At 41.7% G+C, this 20,897-nt stretch overlaps 1 protein-coding gene and 1 pseudogene across 3 annotated transcripts in view; one reads left to right on the forward strand and one right to left on the reverse strand.

The window, feature by feature from the left end:
* Window positions 1-584: 584 nt before the first annotated feature.
* The window catches only part of Pkd2 (polycystin 2, transient receptor potential cation channel), a 38,845-nt gene continuing 18,532 nt past the window's right edge, over window positions 585-20,897 (reverse strand). Inside the window, exons 5-15 of one of the 3 annotated variants that reach the window (XM_038341392.1) lie at window positions 19,810-20,034; window positions 17,295-17,523; window positions 13,455-13,622; window positions 11,637-11,818; window positions 9,860-9,980; window positions 8,570-8,668; window positions 5,566-5,687; window positions 5,221-5,338; window positions 4,804-4,967; window positions 2,425-2,572; window positions 585-1,725 (exon numbers count right to left, since the gene is read on the reverse strand). In XM_038341392.1, coding sequence (XP_038197320.1) covers window positions 1,486-1,725; window positions 2,425-2,572; window positions 4,804-4,967; window positions 5,221-5,338; window positions 5,566-5,687; window positions 8,570-8,668; window positions 9,860-9,980; window positions 11,637-11,818; window positions 13,455-13,622; window positions 17,295-17,523; window positions 19,810-20,034 — 1,816 coding nt within the window. In that variant the 3' untranslated portion in view covers window positions 585-1,485. The other 2 variants (XM_038341403.1, XM_038341383.1) reach the window with 2 other exon arrangements.
* On the forward strand, window positions 4,169-4,514 carry LOC119822315 (annotated as a pseudogene).

The raw sequence follows: 20,897 nt of genomic DNA on the forward strand, positions 1-20,897 counted from the left end.
GGCACTTTTCAAAACAATCATTTTAGCCTGGTGTGATTACACATGTCCTTAATCCCAGCACGCAGGAGGAACAGAGCTGTGCGTCTGAGGCCAGCCAGGATTAGACAGTGAAACCCAGTCTTTAACAACAGCAACATATATTGAGAAATAGATTTCTCCCATCGATTTAGAGAGACCCTTGCCTAATGAAACCATTGCTGATATGCAACATTTAGCTGATCCCTTCTAATAAGGGAAAACCCCTTAATATTAGAGGCCCCTTACATGAAACTGAACTAAATTTGCATTGTATGTTTTCATTCTGAAACATAAAATGAAGAATATTTGAGAACTATATTTTAGATAAAACATAAGCCAAACTTTTACTTTTATAAAGCTTTTATGCATTTTAGAACTTCCTTAGCCGGGCGGCGGTGGCGCACGCCTTTAATCCCAGCACTCTGGAGGCAGAGGCAGGCGGATCTCTGTGAGTTCGAGACCAGCCTGGTCTACAAGAGCTAGTTCCAGGACAGGCTCCAAAGCTACAGAGAAACCCTGTCTCGAAAAACCAAAAAAAAAAAAAAAAAAAAAAAAAAAAGAACTTCCTTAAAGTACTGCTTCATATGTACATATCTGCTGAATTAAAACTTTCACTGCATACGAAAATATTAAGTTTGTCTTACTCATTAGTTATCTTAATATTAGATTCAGCTGCAAATGAGGCACACAGGAGAAATTTCTATGCTAACAAAGAATTGAAAAGTCAAGTTTAGTGACAGATTAGGACTCTTTCCAATTCTCCTACCTTTCATCCTATAATTTATCCTTTCGGCTTTTCTTACCAAGTGTCCAACAAAAGTTAAATAATACAAAAAAATAAATGATATGCTTAGTCCCACAAACTGGGAATATAATAGCAAAAAAGGGACAGCACTTAATATCGATGCCAACTGTTGATACACATTTCAGCAGTGCCTCCGTATCCGGACTCTGCTCGGGAGTTCTTTCCTACTCCGTTTGTGAGAAAAGCTCACCCGAGAAAGGTTGGTGAAGTAAGACTCCTTTCTTAGAAGGAAGCGCAGTAATTTCTGCAGTTCCATGTGAGTGAAAAGAAATGCTTGGTTTTCCCTAAGGCATTGTCCAGGGCTGCCACTGCTAAATGCAGGGACTGGACATGAACTCAGAACAACTTTTAAAGGCTTCTTCATTGTCACCTGAAGACTTGGACAGGGCAGCTACTGGGCATAATTTTCAATTTTTTTTTGTTTTGTTTTCTGAACTCAATATTTACATCTAGATTTCTCACATGAGAAAAAGCAAAACAATCCTCCTTGAACCATGGGTAAAGTTTACGTAAAATAAATTAAAGTGCAGAAAATTATAACAATTAGTCATAAAGACCAGCAGCCTCATGTAGCCGGGCATATAAATATTGTAATTAACATTGCCATACTGGACATAACCTCTTCGTGTCTGAGGAACACACACGCAAACACTTGCGGATTATTACACGTGAACATTGGCACTTCCATTTCCGCCTCCGCCTTCTAGGCCCTCTGAAGACTGGGAGGAAGGAGGCCGGGAGCTTCTGGGGTGCGGCTGACCACTGAGTCCCGCTTGTGTGCCCAGACCGTGCCCTGTCTGTGCCGCCGCTGCATCATCCGATTCCCAGCGCTCCAGCTCTTCCCGCACCAGGCGCTCCATCTGTTCCCTGTGGACCTCGCTGTCACGACCCAGCCTCTCATCCTAACGAAGAAATTACAGAAACAGCAGAAACCAGGGCATGCTATCTGTTAAATTATTCCACAATGCAACTGAGTTTTAGGTAAAATATGGTGCAGTTATGTAAGACTGGAGGTGGAGACAGAACACAATAACAATTCTGAGAGATGGTGGAATAACTGTTCACTTAATAGTTTGCTCCACTGCTGGGAGCACTCTCAAACAGGGGTATCAAGAGCCACGCCTCCAGATTGTTTGATCTAAGATTATATAAGGAGGAGGACAGGAATCGGGTTAAGAGTTACAAAATGGGATGACTACCTTTGTGCTCTACAGAACTAAAGAATGTTTCTGCTTAAGGGGGAAAATCCTGAAAATAAAAGTGAATAGAAAAACAGTATTTGTGAATGATGTAAATGTAAACTTTAGTTTTTGCTCCTCTGCAATATTTCCAAGTGAAAAGTGTCACGTGTGTCCATTCCTGTCAATAAAGACCTGTCCACCATTCCTGTCAATAAAGACCTGTCCACCAGTCCTGTCAATAAAGACCTGTCCCCCAGTCCTGTCAATAAAGACCTGTCCACCAGTCCTGTCAATAAAGACCTGTCCCCCAGTCCTGTCAATAAAGACCTGTCCACCAGTCCTGTCAATAAAGACCTGTCCCCCAGTCCTGTCAATAAAGACCTGTCCACCAGTCAGCGTCCTAAGCTCATGACTGCTCACCTCAGCCACTCCATCCAGCAGCCTCCCTAACACCTCTCGCCTCTTGAGCTTCGCCCGCTCCATGATCTCAAGCTTGACAATCACAGCATCGATCTTGGACACGATGCTGCCTATGGAGTGCTCCATGCGGTCCACGCGTCTCACCAGCCTGCAGGGGGCGACAGCGAGCACAGAAGTCACATCTCCATATCCTTCAGCCCACAGGACTCTGTCCATGGAAATGCCAAGATAACATGACAGCACGAAATACTTTCTAAGTATTTGCAAGACTTAAACTGTTTCAGGCTGCTTGTGGGGATGATAACCTCCATTCTTCCTGCCAATAAAATTGTGCTTGAAGCTTTAAAAGCCTTTATTCACAAGTACCATTTTTCGGAAAAATTCTAAAGGAAATTTCATATATGTAATTTTGTATTACAAATGTATTCACATACACAGAGTTGGTTTTTAATAGCACAGCACTGAACAGTGGCTATGGTAAACAACTAGTAGGAGATCATGTAAATAAATCATAATTCACCTATACAGTAGGTTTCTAAGGTGACACCAGAAATGGCGCTGCATCATGTTTTCTGAGATAGAATTATAAGCAAACAGAACTGTTAGAAAACAGTGTGCTCTTTTAACATCTCATTATTTTGAATACAAATATTTATATGTCTTAAAATATGTCAAATGGCAACAGTTTGAATTCTCCCTCCCTGGCCCCTCTCCTTAGGATTCAGCCACTGACTACGCCCTGGAGACAACTTTTCCAAGGATAGTAAAGAATACTAACAAGGACCAGGTGGTGGTGGTGGTGGTGCACGCCTTTAATCCTAGCACTCGGGAGTCAGAGGCAGGCCAATCTCTGTGAGTTCAAAGCCAGCCTGGTCTACAGAATGGGTTCCAGGACAGCCAAGGCTACCATAAAGAGAAACACTGTCTCAGGGGGAAAAGGAGAGAGAGAGAGAGAGAGAGAGAGAGAGAGAGAGAGAGAGAGAGAGAGAGAGAGAGAGAGAGAGAGAGAGAATTAGCTATTCAAAATTATTTTTAAAAACTCAATCCTTCTGAAGGTCTGGAAATTTTCTCATGAACACATGACAAATGAAAACCACTTATCAAAAAGGCAGCTGAAGAGAAGTGAGAACATATGACATCTAAAATGCTTGAATAATTCTTCAAATAATACTTTCCCTAGGTCCTAGGTTTGACAAGGAACATTGCAAATTCAAGACACTCAGAAAATTGTAAGTAGGATAAACTTAGAGCTACACATGTAGACATACACAGTGAAGGAAGGAAAGATAAAAACAAAGGAAAAAATGAAAACAAGAAAAATAAGGGTTTATAATGTACGAAGAATGTCACTAAGCTATGTTCTCATGAGAAAAGCAACACATCTCACTTATGATAAAGATATCTGAAAGGAGGCCTGAGGTACCGAGACTTCTTGTTATGAACATGTATGCACCTAGCAGCCTCATGTAACACTGAGCAGAACTTTTTAGAATTAAAGGGAGGAATGAATAATTGACTAATAGAGATGTGATTACCTCATTCTCCAAAGCAGATAGAAGTAAACAAGCATAAAGTCAACAGGGAAATAGAGGACAGGAACTGACAGCTGTCTAATGTCCTCAAGGACAGACCATGTGTTAGGCCGTAAGACATGTAAAAGCACTGACACATACATGTAAAAGGACACACGGACTCTAAAATTTGTTAAGATATTTTGGTTGGTCTTCCGGGACTTTGCTCCAAGATGACCAAAAAAGGGAGAAACAACGGTCGTGCCACAAAGGGCCGCGGCCACGTGCAGCCAATTCGCTGCACTAACTGCGCCCGCTGTGTGCCCAAGGACAAGGCCATTAAGAAGTTCGTCATTCGGAACATCGTCACCGGCTGCCGTCAGAGACATATCCGAAGCAGGTGTCTTCGACGCTTATGTGCTCCCCAAACTCTATGTCAAGCTGCATTACTGTGTGAGCTGTGCTATTCATAGCAAGGTGGTCAGGAATCGATCTCGGGAAGCTCGGAAGGACCGAACACACCCACCACGATTTAGACCTGCTGGTGCTGCACCACGACCCCCACCAAAGCCCATGTAAAGTGGCTTCGTAGAGACAGAAGAAAACACCTTGGAAAAATAAAATGGGACTTAGACTTTAAAAAAAAAAAAAAGATATTTTGGTTGGAAGGAACAAAGAGGATATTAATGTTTATCTCTGCTTCCCTAATTTCTTATAATGCTGATCTACTATTAAAAGAAAAATACTCCTAAAACCTATTTTAAAGAAATGACATTAGCACGAAAAGAGGCAAATGTTTAACGCCGTGAGAGCCATGTCATTTCACTTCAGCCCTGGTCAACAGAAACGGGGGAACCTTTGTACTTACACCTGGAACTCTTCATAGGAAACCCCGCTGGAGATGCTGCCCCTCCTCCTGGAGCTATGCCCACTGTCTTCATCATCCTCCTCCTCCGAGTCATCCAGGCTTCTAGGGAAACTTCTGCTGCTCATGGGACGCGGCAAAGAGCTGTGTTCCAAGTCCAGGTCCTCCTGAAGAATATGGAGTCTTCCAATAGGGGCCAACATACCAAGACCTCACAAAAAAATTTACCAACAGGAAAACTAGTGTGCTCCAGATCGGTTTCCCAGTTTTTAGTTCATGGATTGACATTTTAAAACAGGGATAAACAAGGTGAATAAGCAGACTATCAGTGTGTAGGTTGAGGCTGTGAGGAGAGAGGATGAGGAGAGAAAGGACTAGAACATGGGGCTACTGAGTCCAGGCATCCCCTCAAGTGCTCACCCTCTCTTTCTCCAAGTCATCTCTCATCTGTTGATGCTCACGTTCCGTCAGCTCCTGATCGCCATCCTGGTCATATTTAGTGAATATGGCCTCAATTTCTGCATCAGTATGGCCTTTCCTGAAAGCGTTGAGAGGACTAAGGTGAATTTATTCAGTCCATGGTCCAGCCTGAACATCGAAACATCAGAATGCAGAAGGAAGGGAGATATACAGCATGCTCCAGAAAGATACCTGCTTCCCCAAATGACAAACATTTCTCTACCAGTACTTGGGGCAGAAACAACATCTTGTCAGCAAATTAACATGTACAGTAGGCGCGCCCAGGTTCTACAGTGCAGCCCTCACCCTTTCAGGTCCTGCCGAAGTTCATCAAAGTTTAACTTGCCCCCACCTTGCCGGAGACTCTCTGAGATGTCGTCTACAGTGTTTCTTTTAAGTTTTAGTTTGACCAGTGCTTTTTGGTAGCCCTATTGAAAAGAAAAAAAAAAAGACATGATTTTGTTTATTCTCCTTTTGAATTTTGTCAGTTACAGCGAAACTATTGAAAGTTCAGCCCTTGGTAGAAGATGGTAATTCAAGAAAAATGTGTTGGTGAATGAGTAACAAATGTAATCTCAGTTTTCTATAAAACTTGCAGAACTCAGGGTCTTTCAATAAATCAGGAACTAAAGATTTCTTCCTTATATGTATGTATATGTATGTGTATGTTTACATTTGAAATAAAAAGTTACATTTGAAATATAAAGTTAAATATGTATGTTTATACTTCAAATGTAAGCCACCTTGAATTCTATAGCTGTTTACTCCCCAGAATATAAGGGATTATGGAGAAGCTATGGATTGTTCGTTTTTCATAGAATAGCAAAGAATTTTCTAAGAGGTAAAAACAATTTTTAAGTCAGTGAAATAAGCCTGAGGGTTTTCAAGAAACTGGAGGCAGCGCTAAGGAAATATTCCACTGATAAGTATTAGCTAATCATGTGGGAGTCCTGGGCTCATCCCAGTGCTGCAGAAGTGAAGCAGAGAGACATACTCTGGTATGATAAGCAGGGCTATAAGGCTGAATTGTGTAAAGTGACTGAATAATCAAGAACAAAATTAATTGTTTTATGAACTTTATTAATTATTTATTTATAATTCTATATTCAGTTTTATATTTATAGAAACATAAAACCAAGTCCAATATTTACTGAGTGCAAGGAAACTTATATTGTTATGAGCTTGGTAAACAAGTCTTTAATGTCTTTGTAAACGTATCCAGGATTCTGAACAAAAATGTGAGCTGAACACACTTGTTCTGTTTGTGAATTATTACACCCTTAAGTGTGAGCTGAACACACTTGTTCTGTTGGTGAATTATTACACCCTTAAGTGTGAGCTGAACACTCTTGCTCTGTTGGTGAATTGTCACACCCTCTCTACAAACAGATCAGCTCCTAACATTTTTTCTTTTTCTCATTTATTACTGAAAAAATCTCTCTGTTTGAATAGCAGCTCTCACCAAATCATATCTTTAAATACTTGGTCCACAGTTGGTGAAACTATTTGGAAAGAATTGGGTGTGGCCTTGTTGGTGTGAACCTGGGGGTGGGTAGGCTTTGAGGTTTCAAATGCTCAAACCATTCTCAGTCTCTCTTTCTATCTATCTCTATCTCTCCTCTGAGATGTTAACTCCCAACTACTGCTCCAGTTCCAGGCCTCCTTGCCTGATGCCATGCTCCCACAATGACCACGGACTCAGCCTCTGAAACTCTAAGCAAGCCCCTATTAAATGCTTTTCTGACAATTTGCCTTGGCCATGCTGTCTCCTCACTGCGACACCCTCCTAAGAGTTACTTTAACATGACATTTATTTGCAAGTCATTCCCTCTAACATGTTTTCATTAAATTGTGTATTATTTATTTTGTGATAAACAGATCTTCGCTAAACTGTTTAGCTGTTTACCTGGATCCTTCAATCGGCAGCTGAGACTACCTTCCCACAGTAAGCTAATACTTCTAGCAACCATGTCTCTCTCTTTCTCAGTCAGGTTGTTTACTTTTACGAAATATTTTTTATGTGTGTGCATGCACGTGTGTATTATGCACATGTGCCTGTGGGTGCTCACAGAGGTGAGAAGAGGGTGACAAAATCTTTGAACTGGAGCTACAGCCAGTTGTGAGCTTCCACGAGGGTGCTGGGAGCCAAACGCCAATCCTCTGATAAAGCAGCAAGTGCTCTTAACCACCCAAACACCTCTGCAGCTCCCTTCTCGTTTCCTATAGAAAACACGGATTTGTCAGAGAGGCAAGAAGGCGAGGCCGCATGCTTTGTGTATGTGAACTAAAGCAGAGCTGTCCCGTGGCCAATCAGAACAGAATGAAGGATCACAACCTGTTACTTAGGTGGGCATCTGTAGACTAAACAGTTAACAGTAGAGTTCGAATGTTACCTCTACAAACTGCACCATGTCCCACAATATTTTGTGATAAAATAAATTTGAGCCCTTATGGTTGGGGGCCTGATGGTATGTAACCATGCCATAATGGAACTTTTTGAATATCAGAAGTCTCCTGTGTGGAGTGCTCTTGCTCACACTAAAAAATAGCAAAACGCCATCAACTGTGGTAGAACACCCAAGACAACAGGCACTTAGGTTCTGTCCAAGGGACTTTATGAAGCTGAAGTTTTCGCTTAAAACAGAATCCACACACTACAGGGCTTAGGTTTGAACAGAAAAACAGTATTCACCCTATTGGGATGGGAAGGTGTCTATGCATATATTTATTTTTATGTAAGTTTTAATTTTAAGCCAAAGGAAGTTACAGAGAGAGGAACAAAGCACTTTTCTACCCTTCCCTCCTCGTTAAGAATTACAAGGAACTCCAAGCTGTGGCCTGGAACTAGGAACCTTTCCTTTCGGTCTTCCACACAGAAAGGCCAGGGTTAGAGGAGAGTGTCTGCCTTCCTTCCATCTCAGCTCAATTGCTAACTACACAGAAAGGCCAGGGTTAGAGGAGAGTGTCTGCCTTCCTTCCATCTCAGCTCAATTGCTAACTTAGACAGAAGGGCAGAATTAAATGTTTGTGCCACAACCCCTTTCAGTTTGTGTGACTCAAGACTATGGGGGACTGAGTAAGAACAAAAAGATCATTTTAAAATTGAATTCAGATCATAAAAGGATCCTCAAAATTTAAGTCCTAACCTATCTATCAAGCCTCCCACCAAAGAAAACATTTAACTTATCTCTGAAGTAAGGTGATCTACCCTACAAATAATTTCAGGGAATCAGCGTTGATTTGGAAAGCTGATTAAAATAATGTTCCTTTGTATGTAGGAAAACAGCTGTGGAATTAGGGCATAGCCTACCTTTCTGATAAGGTCTGAGAGTTCCATTTCCGCTTTCTGCTGGGCCAGATCCGATTTCACTTCCGAATAAGTGTCATTGATGATGGCCAAAAACATGTTCTGTTCGTAAAACAAAGAATAAGACTCAGATACATTTTGAAAGTAATCTAAACACTGACACATGCCTTTTTGGTTTACCGTTTTACCAAAGCTGAATAATCACGCAGTCACTAATTAGGTTTTGCGCTCATACTCTTTGAAGCAGTATTTCTCCACTAAGTCACTTACAAAACCATGCTATGCTGGTGAGCTGTTGTCAACTCGACACAATCTAGAGTCTCTTGGAAAGAGGAAACCTCAACTGAAAAATCGGCTCCCTCAGACTGGTCTGTAGGCGAGTCTGGGGGCAGGACAGTTTCTTGATTGGTGACTGGTGTGAGAGGGCCGTGGCCAGTACTGCCCCTGGGCAGGTGGTCCTGGGCTGTAGGAGCAAGCTGAAGAAGCCATGAGAACAAGTCAGTGGGCAGCACAGATCTGTGTCATTCAGTTCCCGCCTCGGGTCCGGCCCTGATTGCTACACTGTCTGTGTTCACGATGGGCTGTAGCATGTAAGGCAAATAAACCTATTCCTCTTCAAGTTGAGCTTGGTCAAAATGTTTCATAACAGAAGTCAGAACACACCTTTTGACATATTTTACAAAGAGACAATAAAAAGCTACAAACTATTAGTGCATTTATGTACAGATGGAAGAGTTATAGTTTTCTACTTTTAAAACATTTATGTTATTGTGTAGAACTCTGAAGAGCTCTTCAAGTTTTAACAATCAACTTACTTAAACCATATTCTATCATCTACTCATGTGAGGTACACAGAACGTATTTTAAAGAATTGAAATGACTCTTGACGTCCTACTTCTAAGTTGCTCTGTAAATTCCTATTTTCTCAAAGAAAAGGGGGAACAGAAATCACACCAGCAAGTGACGAAGGTGGCAGTAAGAGACAACGTACTGTGTAAGCAGGCAAGCAGGTCCCACTGGGGAGGCAAAGCGCCACTTAGGAACTTGATAAACCTGCACTCGTAATTACTTTATAATGGCTAGACACACATATATAGATGACTGAAAGACCACGGGAAAAACAATATGTCCGAAAACTGTAGATCAATGAACATAAAAGGTTTTCTAAAAATCAACATTTTTCTGCTTTCCATGTATTTATTTAAAAATGATAGGTGGTCACGCCTGAGAGAAAGGAGACGGTGGTGATTTAAATCACCTCACTGTAAAATACATGTGCGTGCATATACATACCAGAAGAATGAAGAACATAAAGAACACGAAAGTAGTGAAATAAAGTGGCCCCAAAACCCGGTTCGCTTCCTCGAGCTCTGCGAAGTTGATGTCGCCCAAAATGATGCGAAACTGAGTGAAGCTACGGGAAAAACAGAACACAATGCAAATCCAGCCGGTCCAGGTGTGGATGCACACTTATCACAGACGATGTCATACGCTGGGACCGTCTGGGGAGTGTGAGATCGCTGCCAAGAAACTGAAAACTGTCGGCTCGTTGGGAAAGTCTGTCATTTCTACTGTCAGTTGATGAAGCCTTTTAGAATAACATGGTTTCATGTTACATACGTCACTTCTGCTCAGTACTAAATCTGATTAGTAGATGATTTGTATAGCAAGGATACACAATCTGGTTTCATGGTTTCATGTTACATACGTCATTTCTGCTCAGTACTAAATCTGATTAGTAGATGATTTGTGTAGCAAGAATACACAATCATCTGGGTAAACCAGGTAACTCAAATCTTTGTAATGGTCACGCCTGCCTTGAAGTTAAATTATCTTTAAACAAAAAATGATGAATACGGGGCTGGAGAGATGGCTCAGCGGTTAAGAGCATTGCCTGCTCTATACCAAAGGTCCTGAGTTCAATTCCCAGCAACCACATGGTGGCTCACAACCCTCTGTAATGGGGTCTGGTGCCCTCTTCTGGCCTGCAAGCATACACGCAGACAGAATATTGTATACCTAATAAATAAATAAATATCGAAAAAATGATGAAAACATGCATATTGAAAGATGGACAAAATTGTGGAGTTCAAAGCTCCATCGCTGTCACAGTCATGAAAGTGAGGTCACAGCGGCTAGACGTTGTCAGGGACATCACTTCCTTTCCTGGCTTTCGTCAACAAGCAAGATTAACTAGGGACCCCTCCCAAAGCCACACCAGCTCCACAGTTTTGATCCACTCTTTCCCTCACCACCTAGTAACTCTGAACGGCACATGCGGCAATCAGAATATTGGGGTTTTTTTTTGTTTCGTTTTGATGACTTTTTTTGATATATTTGGGGACACTGGAAAAAGACTGAAGATTTATAAACTGGTTTTAGTTTCTCTACAATATTAGAAATGTGTTTTATCGCTTAGAAGTCGAAATTTAAGATACAAGGCAACACTGTTCAAGAGGAATGACAATGGAGGCAAATGGCCTCCTTATATGAAGGGAGGGGAGAGAGGACAGACCCCTAGGGTGGAACCCAGGGCTAAGCATTCCACACGTGTGCACCTCCCTGTAAACGGCCATTTAAAACTCCCACCTGGGCTGGGTGTTGGGAAGATCTCGGTCCCACTCGGTCCCACTCGGTCCCACTCGGTCTCCCTACCTGAAGGCTGTTTCCCTAAGAATCCACATTTCCAAACACTGGATGCCCTTTGCTGGGACAACGCTTATAGAAGAAGGTTTCAACGTGTCTTTATTCTGAACATTTGCTAGTCAGATGGTCAATGTGTCTTTATTCTGAACATTTGCTAGTCAGATGGTCAATGTGTCTTTATTCTGAACATTTGCTAGTCAGATGGTCAATGTGTCTTTATTCTGAACATTTGCTAGTCAGATGGTCAACGTGTCTTTATTCTGAACATTTGCTAGTCAGATGGTGACAAGAACGTTTGCTTGCTAGTAGAAATGCTATGCCAGCTCTGACTGAACTTATCCTAAAATAAATTTTAAAAATATTATTTGACACTTTCATACGTTTATAGAAAAAAACTTTTCTGTTTTATTTCATAGATACTTACATACACTCTTGGAAAGTACTGAAGTCATCAACTTGAGTGCCAAAGACAAGGTATGCCAACTGAGCATATGCCAAGAAAACAATGAGGAACATAATGGTGAATCCAAAGAGGTCTTTGGCACATCTAGACATGGTTGTGGAGAGCTGGCTCATGGTCCTGTTAAAGCTGATGAATTTGAAGAGCTGTAACAGAGGAACACCGTCAGTAGATGGATGGATGGTACAATGTGCTCTACACACATAATGGAACTGTCAATGGACGGTACAATGTGCTCCACACATACAATGCAGTAGATGAACGGGCGGTACAATGTCCTCTACACATACAATGGAACTATTCTACCATAAGAGGGAATGTGATGTGTCATGCCATACGGCATGAACTCTGAGAGTGTGCTAAATGAAATAAGGCAGATGCAAAACCTCAAACGTTGTACGCCTTCATCTACTCGAGGTACTCTGAACAGTCAAATTCACTGGGACATTAACACAATGGAAAGTTGATGAGTTGGGATACAGCATTTCCTGTTGGGATTGCAAGAATGTTTGGGGATGTGCAGTAGTCATAGATACAACACTGCTGGGTACTTCATGCTCCTGAAGCAAGCATGTAAAAGGGTGAACATGGTATTATGTAATTTACATTTATCATACTTAAAAAAACAGGGGAGACATTATTTACTTTTTGTCTCTTTCAACTCTAGGAACATCTATCTTACTATAAAATGTATTTGTTGGGCACCTAGCCCATGCTAGGTACCGTCCTCAGGGTTGGGAGGGTAGCAGTGTAAAGTATTTGAGTACCTAGTTCATGCTTGTTACTGTCCCCATGGCTGGGAAAGTAACAGTGTCAAGTATTTGAGCACCTAGTCCATGCTAGGTACTGTCTTTAGGACTAGCAATATATTAGTATAAAGCATTTGTTGAGTATCTAGCCCATGCTAGCTACTGTCCTCAGGATTGGGAATGTCACAGTGAGCACAGCAAAGCTTCTGCCTCATGTTGTTCACATCCTGTGTCAGTTACAATACAATAAAAACAAGCTTAAATGTGACTGATAAACAATGATACTGTCCCCCAAGGGATTAAACTGAAAGAGGGGAAAAAAGGTAACAAAAAATATACCAGAAAATAGTTTTGGTGCATCTTTGCCATGTCAGAGTTACCCTACACAGTTAGTCAGGGCATGACAACATGAGAAATGCAATGTGAGGTCCATGCCTTTGATTAGCCCCAGGCCTTGCAGTGTCAGCGCTGCTGGTAAGTACCCTCTCTGGAAGCTGCTTCTGAGAACCTGCTGTGATGGTCCTAAAACAGTTGCCATTAGCAGCACATAGATAAAATGTGGCTATGGGGACAGGGGAAGTGAAGCTTCAATTATATTAAAATCTTCGTTTAAATGCGCACTGGACATGTGACCGGGAGTTAACGCTTGCACGGCACAGTCTCAGAACCTGGCCTGGTGGAAAGTTGGCAGCTAACTCAAAATGGCTGACGTTTTCTGTCTGTCCAGAATCCGGCCTCACTGTCCATGAGACGCCCTGCCATTTACACAGAGAACGAGTGGGGAAGCTAGGCAGAGCTTCCTCAGATCTGAAAAGAATCCAGCAGTCAACGTCATCTCATCCACAGTTACAGGAAGATTCACAGAAGCCACCATTTACGTGATGTAAACTATTCAACAACCTTGGCTGGTCACATCAACCTGGCCACGTTGACCCGGCCAGGTCAACCTCACCAAAGAGAATGGCCCGTGTGATTTATATGTGTGTGGGTGTGTGTGTGTGTGTATATATGAAGAATGTGATATATAACTTACCTTGATCCAGACCAAAAATACATTGACAGCGGCTATATTGTTGAACTGTATTTGCCAGTATGCCACATGCTCAAAGTTGGGGAAAGTATTTTGATCCTCGAGAAACCGCAATAGACCCTCTACATTTGACATTCGGTAAATGTTAATTACCACAGCCACTATGGATAACTGGAAGATAAGAAGTTTATATTTACTACATCATTTTAGAGACAGATAATCCCCCTGAAATGACTAGTTTTCCATATGGATTGGAGGCCTGGCCATATCACTCCCCTAATAGCATTCATCAAAGTCATCCGCTAAAATACGAAAACAACATACAGCCGACATTCCCTTATCAACTGAAAACATGTGCACAGGTATGTGCATGTATGTACACAGAGGAGATCATACAAAAATAAGCTCACATGCAAAAGGGAAGGCCTTCTTCCTCCCAGCTGCCCATCACAGCTAAAGAACCAGATTCACAATCCTGTTTCTCACACAGGAAGGCTCTGTACTGAGCCCTATGTCTTCTCCTGCTGATCTTCATACTTGCTTTACACTCTGGGATGCTCTGACTATGTCAGGAGAAAGGGGTGAAGAAGCCCTTCTGTTGTTTGAGCAAATCCGGCAATCTCTTATCTAACTCTCAGATCATTTATCATCCAATCAGGATGTTTTTAATACAAACAAAAACAATATCACCTTAACACACTGACTTTCCTTGAGTTTTCTTTCAAAATAGGGAAAGAGAAAAGGAGAGTTTTTGCGAGTACACATGTTGTTTGAACACTCACATTTTTTGTATTTCCCACTTCTATCAACAAAAGGCCTTCCCCTCCCAAACCAAAACATGACTTTTAGAGGGGCAGAGGGTTGGTTGCCTGTGTACCTCTGTGTCTAAGACCTGGATAGAGCACAGCTTAGTATCTGGAATCTTTGTTGAATGAATGACTTGTTTTCACTCAGTGAAGCCAAGCCAACAACATTATTTGGATTTAGACTTCTAAAGTGTTGCGCACCGTGCCCCCGTGTCTGCGCTAGGTGCGCTATTACTCAGTTCGCGAGCTTCGGGCAAGGGGGCTGGAGGTTAAAATACAGAAACATACACAGACAGACAGAGACACGGGTCATCCTTAAATTCCCCAAGAATGCCTCTTTATTTTGTTCAGGGGCGGATTATATAGAGCTAGTCACGCCCCAGCCAAACCCACCAGAAACCACTCTCCTGCCATCAGGAACTGCTGAAGGTCTCATGCTCAGAGCAGCTGTAGGCACTCAGAACAGGGGAAAACAAGTTGTTTACAAGAAATTCAGGATCTGGGGTCTCACTGCTCCCAACACTAAAGTATTTTTTTCCAGTAATTCCAAAAGATAATGAGCTAGGACAAGCGGCCAGCTAACTGACCCAAGCCTGGAGGCTTCAGTATACTTGCCAGAGAAACAGAACAGAAAGACACAAGGAACCGTATCAGTGTGATTGCGAGATATTGAGTGTATATATAATTTTAAAGTCGACTTAAATTTCACCTGGGTAAAACAAAACCCATGGTCTTCTTTCAGAGCACTCCTGACCCAGGTGCGCCAGCAGGGATGCCTCTCCCTCTATGTAGGCGGCAAAGCTTCCAAAGAAGACCTGGATGAACCTGATCAAAGCCCAAGTGTCTGAATTAAGTACTGGAAGCACTTAGATTAAAGTAAAATTAAAAGCTGGAAGAGATAAGCCTTCAAAGAGATGTTTGCACAATGCTATCGCTCTAGAGAGAAAAAAAAAGCCACTTTTGACTTCTATATCAGCAACTAATGCCCAGAGGTCTCCAGAGCGTGTGTGATGCAGTTCACTGGTGGAGGAGGGGAAACCTGACCATCTCTGGGTAGGTGGGTGGTTAAAAGCATATTACTGGTATGGATAGGCGATAAGCAAACCCGTTTGATATGAAATATGAACATGAACCACCGAACTATAATACTAGAAACTTTCCTTGCTAGATAGACTTTAAAAGTATTTTTGTAACATGTAGTATCCATGTTTACAGTCTATATAGTAAATAGAAATATAGCTGAATGTTAAAAGCTAGAATTCTACTAAATTGTTTCCTTTAAATTCTATGCATGTTTTTGTTTCCATGGCTATACCTGTTATACCTACTGACACATTCAGTAAATCAGGGTACAGTTAACTTTTTGACTGACCAGCATTCAAGATTTAAAATGTTCAATATTGACTAATTTTGGTAGTATTGGTTTTAAAAGAAATCTGAAATTGATTTCCATATAGCACTTGCTTTTTGACAGTTCTATTCTCCGTGACCTGAATATAATTATATATAAGCCAAAAGGCAATTTTTCACATTCTGGTTCCAAGCATTGTCCTGTAGAATAATTCGATAAGTGTGTGTCTGTAATAATAATAAGTAATAAGTAATAATAAGTAATAAGTAATAATGTAATAAGTGTGTGGTCTGTACTCTGCCATCACTGATAGAGAAATATTCTGAACAATAATTTAGACACCTGTTGCCTCTCCTTTCCTTTAGTACTGATTTTTTTTTCCTAACATTGCTCGGGTTTAATACTTCAGTAACACGTGGCTCAAGTAGTTACCCTGCCATGCATAACCGTGATATAACAAGAACACCATGAGGGGGGGTGGCACCAGCGTCTGGTGGGTCTCGGGCCATGCATTCTGAAAGGACTTCTATTTCAAGTGGAAGCGCTTTCTGAAGCACACAAGTACACAACTCAGTAAGGAGGGGGCCAATCAAAGGAGAGAGCCAGTGGCTGGAACAAACCTTTCACTATAAGACGTCTGGGCATGTGCCAAGCACACTGGTCTTAAAGCCTAAGCCATTTTCCTACTGTTGTTATCATTGGTGCTAATGCCACTGTTGCCACGCAGTGCACGCCCACACGGTTCCCTCTTGTGTCTTAAGTATTTGTTCCTTCACACATGAACAACATGCTCTGTATTTTACCAACAAATTCTAGTGGAGAATACTTGATAAAAACTTAATAAATGGGTCACAACTGTGAAGCAACTTTAACTTGGAATGAGGAAAGAATGCTGTCAGGGAGAGGGCTGACAGGAGACTGCTCCTTGGTAATGCAGTCCTCGTGAGATGTCAAGAGAGCTCTGTGGAATGGTGAGACAGTGGGAATCGGACACACAATGGAACGTGGCACAGCTGTGTCAAAGACAGTTTAAATATATGATAATTAGGCATACTGTTATGAACTTAAAAATACAAGAAGACAAAAGTTTATATGCTATTGAAAAAGGAAAAGCTTAGAAAAATGAATTTTTATACCAAGGGCTCTGGAAGAAAGCAAAGGATGTGGCTGATGGATACAGTTTAAATTTTGTTTCCTCTAGACTGTGTGACAGGAGTTCCAAACTACAGGATGTTTTCTGCATTACACAAAGATTTTCAGACTGTTTCTTCTTGTCATAAATTGATACTTGCAAAAAAAAAAACCCTCAATTTTCACTAGCATAAAAGTATTATTACAAAAAATTTCCCCATAGTTTTAGCCTACAAATCTCATATGACATATCAAAGACCAATTTAATTACTTATGTGTTCAATTAAGTCAGAGTTCAATAAAAACATCCACATAATAATCAGGAAGGTTCCTCATACAAAATGAGACATAAAAAGGTGTAACACAGAAGTTAATATAACAGAAAAAATTAGAATTCTTACTAGAAATATCAAGATCCCCAACACTGAGATGAAAGACTGCAAATGAACAAGCTTTTAGAATACAGAGAGAAAATCAAAGAGAGACATCAGGGAAGTTAGGAGCCACAGAGGAAGTGAGGGATAGCGGTAATGTCTACATTTCTTTCCAACCTACCACAACAATCACAACATCCAGACAATTCCAGAAACTCCTGAAATAGTGTAGTCTGTGAATCCGAATCTCCAATATCTCTTCCACCACATAGTAAAGGATAAATAAACAAAAGATAATCTCACAGGCTGCCAGGAAGAAATCAAAGGCTGTGGCATAGTGGATCAGTTTCACAGGCTGGAACTGCCAAGAGGGCACCACGCCCCCTGTTGCTGGGAATTCCACCAGTAATCTGCATTGCAAAAAGAACAATTAAAATAGCAATGTGGGGGAGAATCAGTAAAGGAAGCATGCGCTGTCCCTGCACTGTGAGGTGAAAACCACAGCCACAACAAATTACCTCAAGCTGGGAAACAGGGATGACCTGTGTGGACACAGGACATGCATTTAGAACTATAAAATGCTGGAGTCGCTCATTTATTCAGCAACTATATAACATCTAATGAGCTCTTCAGCTTGCTAACTGCTTTCCCTTGAAAAGGTTGTCTATGACTCAATACCCACCTGCTGTCTGGAACAGGACAGTCCCTGTTTTATATTAATACAGTTAGCCACTATTTTTTGGGTTTTTTTGTTTTGTGTTTTTACTACATCTCTAACTGAGCTGCGGACTTTTCTTAACAAATTCCACTGTGCAGGTGTCACAGTGTGATGGCTCAGTGATTTAATAACTAGAACTACCTCCGCATAAGTAGAATGTCTCCTTAATCATGTGTCTGGCATCACAATGTCCTCCGCCACAGAACAGGGGCCAAACCTCAAGCCCAAGTCAAAGTCAGGACTCTGGAAGATGGGAAATCCTGTCAGCTCACTGTCAATTTTCCTATTTGATGTCGAGCACCATTCTAAAGGCAATGGGTCTCATTTCAGCCTTAGTGTGAGCAAGAGGGAAGCAAGAGGCCCCTGTGCGTCATAGCACCTCTGCCCCACTGAGGCTCCAGGTTTGTTAACCACCTGGGGACTTAGAAAGGAGTGGAGTAACTGCCCTGATGGCCATCTTAGAATTCTAGGGACGATGTGGAAATAAATAAATAAATAAATAAATAAATAAATAAGTAAATAGATAAAAAACAAAACAACAAACTTAAGACATCCTGAAATCAAACGTTTTCTAATGAGCCAGAGTAGCCTGACTACTTCCTCTTCAAATCAACACTGGGATCGTTATGAAAAGCTTAATGGCAATTATAATCAACTCCCATTCATCTCATTCATTTCTAATTAAATGATCTATTTAGTTTAAAGAAGTATTATGTTCAGCAAAAGTTGATAAATACAAACACTGGCAAAACCTAATTACCTGTTAAATCAGAGTTGAATTTAATGTGAAAATTATTACAAAACACTAGTATTATGAGAATCCGTTCCTACTTCCTGTGGAAATGTATATGCAGGTGACTGATGGGCGTGATCTTGGGGTGCTGGTGTGGCATGGAGAGTGAACATGGACAAACTCTTGCCTTGCTCTATTCCTTGGTTTTAAATGGTACTTACAATTTACCATACTACACGACTTGTTTCTTTTGTTTATCTTTGCTGAATGCAAGCTTTCCAAGTGATGTGGGAGAGTCTTCTGTCTGAGTTGATTTCATTGGATAATAAAGAAACTGCCTGGCTCATTTGATAGGCCGGCCCTTAGGTGGGTGGAGTAGACGGAACAGAATGCTGGGAAGTTAGTCAGATGCCATACCTCTCCTCTCTGAGCCAGACGCGATGAAGCTCCAGCTCAAGATGGATGTAGGCTAGAATCTTCCCAGTAAGGCACCACTTTATGGTGCTACACAGATTATTAGATATGGGTTAATCAAGATGTGAGAAAGAGGCTGAAACTAATGGGCCAGGCAGTGTTTAAATGAATACAGTTTGTGTTATTTCGGGTGTAAAGCTAACCACGCAGGAGCCGGGCGGGATGCAAAGCAGGCCTGCCTGCAGCTCCCACTACATTCAAGTGCAGGGCTCTTTGATCTGTTCTCTGACACATCCGAATAGCTGGAAACAGGAACTGGCACCATACGCCCCGAGCAGCTTACAGGACGCAGAGTGGGACAAGGCAACAGAACCTTTGTCACAGCCTCCAACAGTGGCCATGGCAGCAGCACCGTCCATGCCTCGAGCCTGATGTGTCGTTTACGAGTCTAAACCACAAAAGTGGGGACACTCAGGGAGAGGAGCCAAGGTTTGGTAGCCAGAGGACTTGGTGATGGAGGGCAGCCATCCTTATAATGGCTGAAGAAAACGGTAAAAACAAGCAACTCAACAACAGAAACCTCCCTACAGTGCTTTGACTGGATAGAGTCTAGAAAAGAGATACACCTGACCAGGGTTAAGGTTCTTTTCAAATCATAGCACTTCAGGATCTTAAACCCCTTCTCCAAATATCCATCTCACCAAACCTGCGGCCTTGATTCTTGGTACCCCCCCTTAGCCAGCTGCAAGATGGGTTTCTCCAGTTTATTTCCAGAAACGGATATACAGGTAACTACCTAGAAATAGGAAGGCTACAGCCCACAACACACACCTGACCACACAGAACAGGTTAATGTTGGCGTTGTACACTGAAAAGTCAATGAAAGTGGCTCGGGTCCCCCGGTCCAGCCAGAAGTTCCTCCTGAGGCCGGCAATCTGAGAAGCCGTTTCCTCTCTGGTCCTGGACAGATCCAAATAATAGCCTGCTCCACTGTAAGTTGCAATGACTCCCCAGTGGCTGCTCCCATTCAAGTCCTTTTCACTCGTGTAGATCCACCTAATCAAACAGACAACAGGGCAAACCAGGGAAAGCCTTGTCACAAAGCAGAAGATAGTTGCTGCCTGCTGGGATAAAATATGTAAAAATGATCGCAGGGAAAAACGCTTTTATTTGTTTTCTTAGTGAACCCTCACAGTTACTGGCCTCAGTTTGGTAAGGAGGGCCCTGATGCTTAGTAAATTAAGTAAATTAAAATGATTTATTCCCAATGTGTTTGAGCTTAAGAGTCTTGACCTGCCTGCCCATAGAGCAGACACCTTTGGCACCATGTTCCCACTGTACCTTTTCTGATGACTGATTGATATTTACATCCCTCAAAGGCCCCAGTGAAAACTGTACACAAGAAGGACACGTGCACTAAGTCACTCACTATCTCTCCCTTGTTTCTTATGACATGAGAGGAAACCTGCCTTAGAGGGATTCTGTAGGGTGGAGATAAGATATAACTATGAATAGGGTCTGGCATAGAGTCGATCTATCAATGTCTCTTATCAATGGTGTGGGACAAAGTGACATTCCAGAAAAGGAATTATGAATCTGCATGCCAGCAATCATATTCTGGAGGGTGCAGAATAAACATAAGGAAAAATAAATTAAAGGAGACAAAGAAATAAAACAAAATGTAAACAAGGTGATGGAGAAATCTATTTTAAAGATTCATTTTATTTATGTGTGTGTGTGTGTGTGTCTGTGTGTACGTATGTGTGTGTGTGAGAGAGACAGAGAGACAGAGAGAATCTGTTCATGTGTGCCACGTGCAAGCAGAGAGAGAGAGAGAGAGAGAGAGAGAGAGAGAGAGAGAGAGTCTGTGTGTTCATGTGTGCCACATGCAAGCTGGCACCCACAGAGACCAAAAGAGA

Source organism: Arvicola amphibius, chromosome 1, assembly GCF_903992535.2.
Source record: "Arvicola amphibius chromosome 1, mArvAmp1.2, whole genome shotgun sequence".
Classification (NCBI taxonomy): domain Eukaryota; kingdom Metazoa; phylum Chordata; class Mammalia; order Rodentia; family Cricetidae; genus Arvicola; species Arvicola amphibius.